At 49.9% G+C, this 11279-nt stretch overlaps 1 protein-coding gene across 1 annotated transcript; it reads right to left on the bottom strand.

Moving 5' to 3' along the window:
- Positions 1–4326: 4326 nt before the first annotated feature.
- On the bottom strand, positions 4327–9613 carry LOC104559443 (cytochrome P450 1B1). The gene is made up of 3 exons (XM_061990103.1): positions 9594–9613; positions 7777–8787; positions 4327–6084 (listed from the first exon to the last, which is right to left on the bottom strand). Exons 1-3 carry the CDS (start codon positions 9611–9613, stop codon positions 5472–5474), a joined length of 1644 nt encoding a protein of 547 aa, XP_061846087.1. The 3' UTR covers positions 4327–5471.
- Between the last annotated feature and the right edge of the window lie 1666 nt (positions 9614–11279).

The following is an 11279-nucleotide window of genomic DNA, read 5'->3' as shown; positions in this document are numbered from 1 at the left end:
GACTACAGCCATCTTAAATACTCCAGGCTGTTGTGCTTAGTTTGGTTTTGGTAGCAGTGGGGCTACAAGGATGGACTCTGTGAAAAGCTGCTAGATGCTTCCCATGTATCTGACGGGACCAGTGCCAGCCAGCTCTAAGATGGACCCTCAGCTGACCCAAGCCTGGCCAATCAGTGACAGAGGTAATGCCTCTGTGATTAATATATTGGAGAAGTTGATGTGCAGGTGCTAAAACTGCAGCAGGAGTGAGAATGTGATAACATCTCCACAGATACCAAGGTCAGTAGACAAGGGGGAGGAGGTGCCCAGACACTGGAAGAGAGATTCCCCCGTGACCTTTGGTGAAGACCATGGTGAGGCAGCTGTGCCCCTGCAGTCCATCGAGGTCCATGGTGGAGGAGAGATCCACTTGCATGACCTGTGGAGGATCCCATGCCGGAGTGGGTGGATGCCTGAGGGAGGCTGGGACCCCTTGGGAAGCCCACGCTGGAGCAAGTTCCTGGCAGGGCCTGGAAACCTGTGGAGAGAGGAGCCCATGCCAGACTAGGTTTGCTGTCAGGACTTGTGACCCTGTGGGAGACCCACACTGCAGCAGTTCATTCCTGAAAGACCGTTCACCCTGTGGATGAGACCCACATTGTGGCAGTTTGTGAAGAACAACTGTAACCCATGGGAAAGACTCATGTTAAAGAAGTTTGTAGAGGACTGTTCCCTGTGGGATGGACCCCACACTAGGGGAAGTGTGAGGAAGCCTCCTCTTGAGAGGAGGCAGCAACAAAGTCCACCTGTGATGAACTGACTGTAATCTCCATTCCCCTGTGCCACTGTGCGGGGAGGAGGTAGAGACCCAGGAAGAACAGAGGGGTGGGGGGAGGTGTTTTAAGATTCAATTTTTATTTCTCATTTCCCTACTCAATTTTGATTGGTTGTTAATAAATCAATTCTACCCAACTTGAGTCTGTTTTGCCCATTACAATAATTGCTGAGTGATCTTCCTGTCCTTCTCTCAACTAACAAACATTCCATTATATTTACCTGTCTATTTTCGGAGTGGGAGTGATAGAGAAGCTTTGGTAGGCACCTGGCACCCAGCCAGGGATAAACTACCACAGTCTTGACTGAGTATAAGTGACTGGAACATGAGAAAACTCACCTGCAAAAATGTTGTTGAAAATTGAATCCCTGTATCTGTGTTGCACTGTATACCAAAATAACAGCATCATTAAGAACTTTGCCCTTTTCTTCATCTGGGGAAAAGCCAGATCTACCTTCAGCATTACCTCAAGTCCAATTCATTGTAGGAGCAAATGAGAGATCTGAATAAAATTTGCAGCAAAGGCAAATGTTAACTGTTCACCTTCCATGGCTAATTCCTCAAGTTTTCTCAGGCAAAATGTGAGCTCTCAATTGACTCAACCTGAACTAAAGATACTACTAAAATTTCGGGAGATGGGCTAAATGTGTGTCTGTGCACATACACAGAGAAAGCAACCCTGGGATGACATGGCTTTCCTGGACCATTGAAATCACTACAACTACAGCATGAAGATTTTAAAGGAAAAATCTTGACTTGAATACAGCTGCTTCTTTGTGCTTCATTTCACAAAGAAAGTGCAACGTGTATTTGTCTCCCTGTGGTGACATCAAATCAGATGGTGTGGGAGGCAGTGACAGTGCAAACACAAAATCTCAAGAGATGTGTATGACTTGCTGTTAAATGTGACCTCACACAGTTTTGAAAATGGTAGTTTTTCTACCAACTGTTCCAGTGAAACAGATGGAAAATGGAATTACTGAATTAAAAAAACCCAAACCAAACAACAAAGCCAAAACAGGCCAATTTGCTGGGTTAGTTTTTATTCTATTTTCTTAACACTTGGTACTAGCTTACAGTAGGCAATCAAAAACTTTCAGTGCCCTAGTCAACTGCTATAAATAGTATTTGCAGTGATCTCCAGGAATCTCTCCAAGAACGTCACCTTCATGCTAACTTCTGGCTGCATCAGCACTGTATCTTTCATCACTAAAGCACCAGGTTTTGCTATAAAAATGTGCCTGTCAACACTGAAATGGGAGTCTATACTTCAGCTGTAGATAGCTGGTAAAGAAACATACCTAGAAATTAACAGGAGGCACAGACAGGGTGGCAACATCTCTTGACAGTATGGAGTGGCTCTTGGCTTTTACCCAGGGAAGATACTCGCTCTATATCTACCCCGTGGCCCACCAGTCAGACCCAGCCATGTGTGCACTACACTGGGGTATCTTTGGACACTACAACTACCCCACAGGTCCTAAGCTACTTCTAGGAGGTCTTTGAAAGATGTTTTCAATGTGTGTTCCTTCTGATTTCACCAGCTCAGCATATACTTATAATCCTGACCCCTGAGGGAGAAACTCCAGATAAAAATTATCCCAGTTCAGGAGGGAACTACTGCTAGTCAGCCCAGCCTTCTGTCCCACTAGCTTTTATTCCTCTTCCCCAGGGTCAGGGAAAATGTGAAGGTATTTTCTAAGATTGCTCTGAAGTAGGCAGGCTTGTGTAGCAGACGGGGGAAAAGAAGATAAAGAGGGGTAGAGCTACTGCTGCATCATGAGGACATATTTTATATATGCAATACCCGTCACTACAGGGTTGCTTTCATTTTGTGAGAGGTTCCACTGTGAGGGCATGTTAAGGCCTGTTTGGCCCTGAAATTTCCTTCCTGGTACTCCCAGGGTGGTGGAAGTACACTAGTGGGGTTTGGTCTACACCAAGGCCAAAAGAGCACAAATTGGTCCCAAGGACAGTGCTGGGGATCCAGTATCAGGACTATATAGACGTCAGCACTAGATACAGGGGGAAAAAAAAGAGAAAGGAAAATCAGTCTGTGGGCTTGAAACAAAAGGAGATGGAAGCAAACTGAAATACCAGAGGGAAGAACGTAGCATTGCAGGCTAAGGAGAGATTAACAGGTATTAAAAGAAAGCAAAGGACAGGAGAGAATTCACATCAATGCTGAGATGAATACTCTTAGGAAGGAGGATGAGGAAGTTGAACACAGAGAGCAAGGTGTAAACAAGCAGGCAGACCAGAGAAGTTGCAAGGGCAGGATGGAGAACCACCTTGAAATCCAGAAATGGGAAGTGGAAAGCATATGAACAAATATTTCTGATCTGGAAAGTAGTATTATTTTAGATAAGATTTTTGTGTATCTTAATGTTAGAAAGCTACACATAAACTAAGCAAAGGCAGTATAAGAAGTTTTATTTTGTATTCTGGTAACACAGTGATATATCTCCAAGTGACCACAGAAGTTAGCTCGCTGAACAACTGCATACATTCTAAACGGGTGCTACTAAATAGAAGTAACTTCACAGATTATTCAAGGCATTATTTGACCAACAGCTATGTAGTGCATGAATCCCAACAGACAGGAGCAATGTGAATGGATGTTGCATTAGTAGCCAATGCATAGTTAAAGCTTTTAGAAGAGTACAAAATTAAAAAAGCCACTTTAAACCAAAATACGAATTGGTGGTCCTTGCATTAGAATAACTATTCTATTGTAGGTTACATCCTTTATTTTAATAATAATACTTACAAAGGTACAAGGAAAGCTGTCTTGCTAGCATTTGATCTTAAGTAGATCTCCATATGAAAATGATGAGTATCTTGTAAAGCTTTTCACAGGTATAGGCTAAGTTCTGGGGTATCACAAACTTGTACGTAATTCAGAAAAACACCTGAGGTTCCTTGTGTGTGGAACAGAAAGCTTTTTTAGCTCTAGATAAAATAGATGCCATAGGAAGTCAGAGACTTTAAACAGGTACATTACTACTGTGTGGGGTTACAGAGCAGTACTTTTAGGCTTGATTTAGGATTTTAAAATCAGTAGCAAAGCTTCTCCTGAAGATCAGGATTGTGTCATTAACTCAGCTCTTCCCAAGGTCAGTAGGAACTCTGCCACTCACTGCTGCCAGCGTGACTAAGACTGGCCATCTATTAGAAAACCCAGTGTTAATCTTTACTTGCTTAGGTCTCAGCAGAGCTACTTTACTGTGTAGCGTTGCACCCTTATTTAGAAAAATAAGAGCTAGAAAGCTCTTACTAATACCTTATTTAGTACTAGACTGAACCAGCAAGTCATGTGAGGCACTCTCACTTCTGATGGATTTCATTAATTGAAAGTGGCCTGTGGCTCCAAAGAAGCTCCCAACACTTTTAAAAATCGGACATTTACATTAGGGTTGTTGCTTTTTAGAAAAATACATACAGCTTAGCCAGTGGTTCAAGGTGTTAGTTTCATGTATGTATTTTAAAATAATAGGTTTGGGTTTGTTTTTTTTTTTTAATTTCACATCCTTTGCCTGACAAAAAAACTTGAAAAGTTCTTTTTCTTCAGTAATGGGTACATTAATTAGGACATGTAATGTTAGTTTTCCTTCTAAGACTTTGTTCTGAACAAAATGCACTAACATTTCAGTTGATTTTTAGACAGATCACTTAATCTAACAATGTCTAGTGAGCAGGGATATATTTGCTGTATGCTTTACTTGAGGCTTGTGGCATGAAGTTTTTATAGCAAGTCGAAATTTTCGCTTCTAAATGCTTTGGCCCATGTGGATTTTACTGGATTTACCTATGTGTCTAGGGATATTAACTCTCAACTACAGAAATACGAAGTTCACCTATACCTTTATAAAACTTGAAACTTCAAATATCTATTTTGTTGACAAAATATGCTAATGAGTATATTAGCATACGGCGTCACCCCTGCCATCTGTGACACATCAAATCTGATCTTTTAAAACTTAATGAAAAGTCACTGCATTAGGATATTCTGTTCATTTTCATACAACATTTGAATTTTATTTTCAAATGTGCTTAGAAGCCTTTTCTTTATAACTCATATAAACACTTTGGAATGCTAAAGGCAAGACTTTACATTGTCATTTTAAAATAGTTTGAATATTTATTATTGAGGCAGTAAGGTACATCCCAGCAGTCACAGCACGGGAGCTGCCTCGCACCAATGGCAGTTTCCAGCAGAATAAATTCAGAGGCAGGCTGCAGTGTTCTCAGCAACCGTTTTTTTTTTTAAATAAGAGACTTCACTTTGCGATGTGGAGCCACTGGAGGTGAACTCAGAATTAAGGCATAGCGCATGGAGATGTGGAAAGGATTGTACAGTTCCTAGGGATGGTCCAGCCAGTCAGTAGATAACAAGTGCTTTACAATGACAAGTTCTCCGAACAAGTTAGAAAAGCAAAAGCTTACTTTCAAATTGCATATATTTTCTCATTTAACATTAGATTGTTCCCCTGGCTCTCCTTCTACAATTAAAAAAGGACTGAATTATACCTTGTGCAATTTCCTTCTTGCTCTTGTAACTTGTAGTATTGGCTATTTAAAAAAAAAAATCACCTGAATATAATTTATTTAAGTCTGAAAAGAGAGAGGGATTATCTTTTGATGCAGGGTTTGCTGCTTAGGCGTTTGCTGACAGCTGACTCTCATTGGCTGCTTTCTCTGCTTGCAGTCTTTGGACAGCCTGATCAAGCAAATCCATAGTATCTCTAAGCGTAACATTCAAGGTAAATGGCTTCGGTTTAATGGTCAACCCATAGGTAAAGTCCATTTTAGGGTCCTCGTTTGGGTTAGCAGTAAAATTGCACTGATGCACCAGTATGGAGGTAAAGAGAAACAGCTGCACTTTGGACAACTCCTCTCCAATACACCGACGTTTTCCCAATGAGAAAATCATCACACTGCTAGTAAGATCTTTATTGATGAATCCATTCTCATCCAGGAACCTTGTCGGATCAAAATCCTCCGGGTTGGACCATTTTGCTGGATCGTGATTCACTGACCACTGATTAACAAAAATCACCGTGTCCTTGGGAATGAGGTAGCCCATTATGAAAGTGTTGGTTGTGGTGGCATGTGGGATAGTAACAGGCACAAAGCTGCTGAAACGCATGGATTCGTACAGGAAAGCCATGATGTAGGGCAAGTGAGGCTGATCTTCAACACATGGCAGACGGTCTCGTCCAACAATCCTATCCACTTCCTCTTGCATTTTAGCCTGCACATTCGGATACCTGTCATTTAAAGTAAGATGTGCATGTACATACATATCACTTTCAAAAGACTTTCTTAAAAACAGTCCTTTCTGGAAACATTCCTTACAGAACCTCACCCCTACCCTCAGTAATGAAGTCTGAGTAAAATTTAAACATGTTGCAAGGACGTGTAGACCACGATGGAAAACTTCCCATGCAACTGTGTCATTTTAGGTTTAGTTTTCACTTTAATATCGCATGTAACTGATTCTCAACATAAAAAACTAAATTAACTTAAAACATTCTGAAATGGAATATTCCAGTTCCATTTGGAAGACTCATTCTAAAACTAAGATTACCAGTCTCTTGTAAATATTGGGCTTCCTTAAAGGAACGAGAAGTTGGTTTTCTACTTCTGTAGGTGACTTCTAAAAGGGAGCATGGAGTTTTTTATCACTGGACATATTCCATACCTATGAAAAGCTGCAGGTTTTTAAACTGAAAAAAAAAAATCCCTGTTAATAATTTTCAGAATAGCATTATGAACAACCCGCTCTTAATTTGTGTATAGTTTTTCCAATTAATATAAAAATCTTTTACATATAATGTATTTTAAGATGACTGCCTTGAAGTCTGGATAGTTTGGAAGACCATAGAGTAAGTAAATAAGATCAGAATATGATTAAATTTTGGTTATTTTCTTTTGCTTGTCCAGAAACACACGATCTCCAAAGAGCCTTTATTTGCTGCAAGCACTCAGGTTTGGCTTCTTTGTCCTTGCCTTCTCCTCCTGCAGTAGATCTGCATGTGGAATGCTGGGCAAAAGTAAGAACCCAACAGGTTATGTGAACACCAGGCATCACACCCTTAGCTCGAAGCGCTAAATATCCGCCTATTTTTCCAGAAGCAGCTGAGTAGATAATGTTTGCATAAGCCTACAAATTATGCATACAAAGAAAGAAAAAGCCACCACAGGCAAGAAAATTAGTGTTACGCGTTCGCCTATTGAACCACCTCCCCCTGCTGAGGTTTTCTCCCCTCGCTGAGGTTTTCTCCCGTCGGAGAGCTGGTGCTGGGGCTGTGTGGGGAGCAGTGTGCTTGCACCTGCCAGCTGCCCAGAGGCTCTGCCTTTCCCGGAGTCACGCAAGGGCGATGCGGGCAGGCACTGCTGGCAAATTAACATAATAGCGGGTTTGTAAACCGGTGCACGAACTGTTTATCTTGCTTAAGCAGTTGTTATCCTGTTCCTGTGATCTCCTTGATCAGGCCTGGTAAAATCTGTTACTTTCAGGTTTTATTCGGCGGCCTTTTTACCAGCTTCTCTTTATGCACCATTACCCAGCTGCGCGAGGAGGGGGTTTTGGAGGTTTAGGGGCTTTTTTTAATCCTTTCTTATGTTTTTCTGGCAGGTTTCCCAGAGCCTCCGTGTCGCTTAATCGGGAGCCGCTGAGACACCGGGCCCCACAGAGGCTGGCCGGCCGCTCCGCCCCTCGCCCCCAGGGCCGCGGCTGGTGGCGGGTCCCCGACGGCACCCCTCCCGCCCCTTCGCGGCCCAGGCGGGCCGGCTGTTAACGGCCTGCGGCGATGCTGCCGGTGCTGCAGCCGTGGGAAGAGGGGTTCGCACCAAGACTCGCACCGCGACGCTCCGGGACTGCCTCCCGCGTAATCCTTCCTAAGGGCAGGTGAGGCGTCCTCGGCCCCCCCACCCCGTCCCGGGCCGCCGGCACCTACCTGATGAGGAAGATGAGGAGCCACTGCAGGGCGGTGGAGAGGGTGTCCTGGCTGGCGCCGAAGATGTCGGTGACGGTGGCGGGCACGTGCTCGAGCTGCAGCCTCGGCTGCTCCCGCTGCAGGTGGATGAAGGCGTCCATCATGTCGCGGGGGGCGGCCCCCGGGCGCAGGCTGCGCTGGTGCTGCAAGAACTTGCCGCGGACGAAGCCGTAGAAGTCTCGGTTGAGGTCGCGGAAGGCGCGGTAGGCGGCGCGCACGGGGCTGGGGAAGCGCTGGAGCCAGGGCAGCGCGTCCACCAGGCTGCCGGCGCCCACCGCCCGCCCGAACTGCTCGTTGCGCCCGACCAGGCGCAGGAACTCGCCGTCTCCGTGGCTGTAGCGGCGGCCGAAGCACAGGGCGCTCATCACGTTGGCCACAGCCACCACCAGGACGCGCGTGGGGTCGAGGAAGGCGCCGCCGGCGCTGCCGCGCACCAGCAGCGCCACGAGCGCGCGCGCCTCCCCCACCAGATGCCGCTCGAGCAGGCGGCGGGTGGCGGGACTGCCGGTGGAAAAGGCGCGCACCGTGGCGTGCGCCGCCCGCCGGTGCAGCTTCCACAGCTCCGAGTAGCCGCCGAACGCCAGGCTCAGCCCGCCCGACACCAGCCGGAAGGACGGGAACGGCGGGCGCCCGGCGAAGGCGGCCCCCTGGCGGACGAGCGCCTGGCGGATGGCGCGCTCCCCGTTCAGCACCACCACGGGCCAGCGGCCCAGGCGCAGCTGAAACACGGCGCCGTAGGTGCTGGCCAGGCGTGCGAAGGACAGATGCGGGGCGCTGCCCAGCTGCGCCGCGTTGCCGATCAGCGGCCAGGGGAACGGGCCTGGCGGCGCCTGGCGCTGGCCCTGCCGCCAGCGCTGCCGGACGAGGAGCTTGCCCAGGTGGATGGCGGCGAGCAGGCAAAGGAGAAGCAGCAGGGATCTTTGCAGAGGGGGCACGCCGCCCAGGGCCTCCCCGAGCCTCTCGAGAGCCATGCTGCAAGGAAAAGGGAGAGAGGGGAGTCAGCGGTCAGTGGGAGGCCGCCCGTCGCTGCTTTGTGCCCCGAAGCCCCGGGTGGGCGAGGGGACTGGGGTGCCCCGGCGCGGCGGAGGGGAGCGCCGGCAGCCGGCTCGGCTCCCGGAGCCGGGGCGCGTCCGTGGCGGTGCGCTCCTCCCGTGCCCAACGCCCGCTCGGGTCCTGTGCGAAAAAAAACCCACAAGGGATAATCGACGATCAAGCGCAGAGCTTGATCAAAATCGCATTTGGCGGCGGGGCCACTGCTTTTTCCGTCATCCCCCGGTAGGGAAAGTTCGCAACGGGGGATCCACAAGGAGAGAGAGAGGTGCAAAGGGAGGACGGCGAGAGGATGCTTTTGGCTTGACGCGCCTCCGCAGATGCAGGCAGCCGCCGTGCGCTGGAGACAGGTTCATCCTGGCGCTGCACATCCCTCTTCCCGGCGAAAGAGCCCCTGCGAGCAACAGGCGCCCTGCGGTCCCGTCGGAGCTTCCCGCTGCTCGGGACAGGAAACCTCCGCACGCGGCCACGGAGCTCCTGTCCCTGGCTCTTCCCTCCTCCCCATACCTTCGCTCCCGTCGCCGCAGCGAAGGCTGGCGGCCGGCGGCTCCGCAGATGGGCTGCGGAGGATGCCTTAGTTGCCGGCGTGGCAGAGCTGACTGGTCCCGCTTCCCATCCCCGTGCCTGGGGACCACCCGCTCCTACCGTTTGCTCCAGCCTTTCTGAAGCAACGAGGGGAAGAAGGGGTGAAATAAGCTGCCACCTCTAGCGCCTGTAGCAGAACTGACCTGTTGTACGGTGCTTCCATCTGAGACCTCCGGGAAGATGGAGAGGAGCCGAGCAGCCGGCGGCAGCTCTAACGGGGCAGTCCCGGGAGGAGAGCGGCGACGTTCAGATTCTAGCCTCTGGGAAACTCATTTGGAGCCCCGGTTCTTGTCACCCGGAGCTTGGCAGATCATGTGCGGACAAATGCCAGTTGCACCCGATCCCAGCACAGAGTTATTATCACCTTCCAAGCGCTTTAACCCTTCGGAGCTCGCCCAGTCAGCAGCCACCTGCCCGGTGCAGCCCCGCGGACTGGGGGCGAGCAGGCTGCGGCTGCCCTCTCCGTCCTTCCTTCCCACTCGGCTGCTGGGCTGCGGGAACGGGACGGGGCCACCCTAGCGCGCGACTGGGAGTGAAGCCGAGAGGCTCAGAGGGCTCAGGGAGGACTTCCAGCTGCCCTCGGGCAGAGCCGAGGCCGGAGCAAGCGTGTCTGGGCGCCTGGCATGGATATTCGCGGCTTTAAATCCGCCGGCATACGCGGTGCGCGGCGTGGTGCGGGCGTGCCGAGGTTGGCCCCGCTGACAAATCACCGCTTCCTGGCCCTTCCCCTGGCTTGAGGGGTCGCCGCTATTTGCCAGCCGCCCTTGGGCCGGCGCCAAGTGAAGCGGCTGAGCCACAGAGGTTTTTATGGCCGGGGCCAAAAGTTTTCGCCGAGGAGGTGCCGGGAGGGGAGAGGGGTGGCGGTCGGGCTCGCAGCCCTCTCTGTCAGGAGGAGAAGTCTCGCCTGCATCTTGGGGGCTGAGGAAGCCGGAGTACCTTCCCCTCCTCCGCCTGTCGCCTCCCCGTTGCGTGCGGAGTCCACATTGCGTGAGCCGGGGCTGGAAAGCCTCCAGCCATCTCCTCCCCGGGCCCCTACCCCTCCTCGCAATACCTGACACCGGCTGCGGGGTGGAAGGAGGCAGGGAAGCGCCGGGCAGCTCGCACCCCGGCCGGCCCCGCTGCTCCCAGCCTCGCCCTCGCCCTGCCCTCTCTTCTCTCCCGCTCATGGCACTTTCTTTTAAATCTGTCACCTCCACCCGCCCTGGGAGAACTGGCGACGAGCATCTGGGTGCCGCGATCCAAGACCTACCCCCTGCCCCTGGCAGCCCCGGACTTTCCAGCACGCCCGGGAGAAGCGGGGGATACAAAACCTCCAGGCATCAAGGAAACCATCCTCCAGGAAATCGGAACCCTCTTGTTTGCCAGGGTCGTTTTTGCTGTAACAAGCACAATTTAAAAATACAGCATTGATTTCAGATTCTCTGGAGTCAAATCCTGAGCAGAAAAAGTGATGTTTTGGTAGCAGTTAGGGATTAGACAAAATTAGCTGCTGGGAGTCAGTGCAGCTCAGGTTATGAACCCAGGCTTGGTCTGTCTGCTGCTTCTATCGTTGCTAAGAAGTGTAGTCCTGACTACTGACACAGTCCTGGACCCCTCAGTCAGCAGTACTGCCTCTTGCCCAGGTTAGCATGTGCCATATCTCCCTGTGGGCCTCAGGGCACACTGTGCTTCTTCCTGCAGCTGCCAAGTGACAGGAGTATAAAAAAATCCCATTTTTTTCCCAGCACTGCCAGAAAAAGTGAGCTTCCTTCTTCTCATCCCAGCTCTGGGATGAACTAGAAGTATCCTGCAGTCATGCCAGTGCATGGTCCCATCTTCAAGGAGGAGCA

The sequence above is a fragment of the Colius striatus genome, chromosome 2 (genome assembly GCF_028858725.1).
Source record: "Colius striatus isolate bColStr4 chromosome 2, bColStr4.1.hap1, whole genome shotgun sequence".
In the NCBI taxonomy this organism is placed as follows: domain Eukaryota; kingdom Metazoa; phylum Chordata; class Aves; order Coliiformes; family Coliidae; genus Colius; species Colius striatus.
The sequence above is the reverse complement of the archived record's forward strand: the minus strand, read 5'-3'. Positions and strand labels throughout refer to the sequence as shown.

What these genes read in the sequence shown, in the direction of transcription:
- LOC104559443 (XM_061990103.1), bottom strand. Translation starts at nt 9,613, where the DNA reads ATGGAAGCACCGTACAACAG. An exon ending in ATGGAAGCACCGTACAACAG is followed by an intron (nt 8,788 to 9,593) that starts GTCAGTTCTGCT and finishes TTTTCCTTGCAG; the next exon opens with CATGGCTCTCGAGAGGCTCG. An exon ending in CTCCTCATCTTCCTCATCAG is followed by an intron (nt 6,085 to 7,776) that starts GTAGGTGCCGGC and finishes TTTAAATGACAG; the next exon opens with GTATCCGAATGTGCAGGCTA.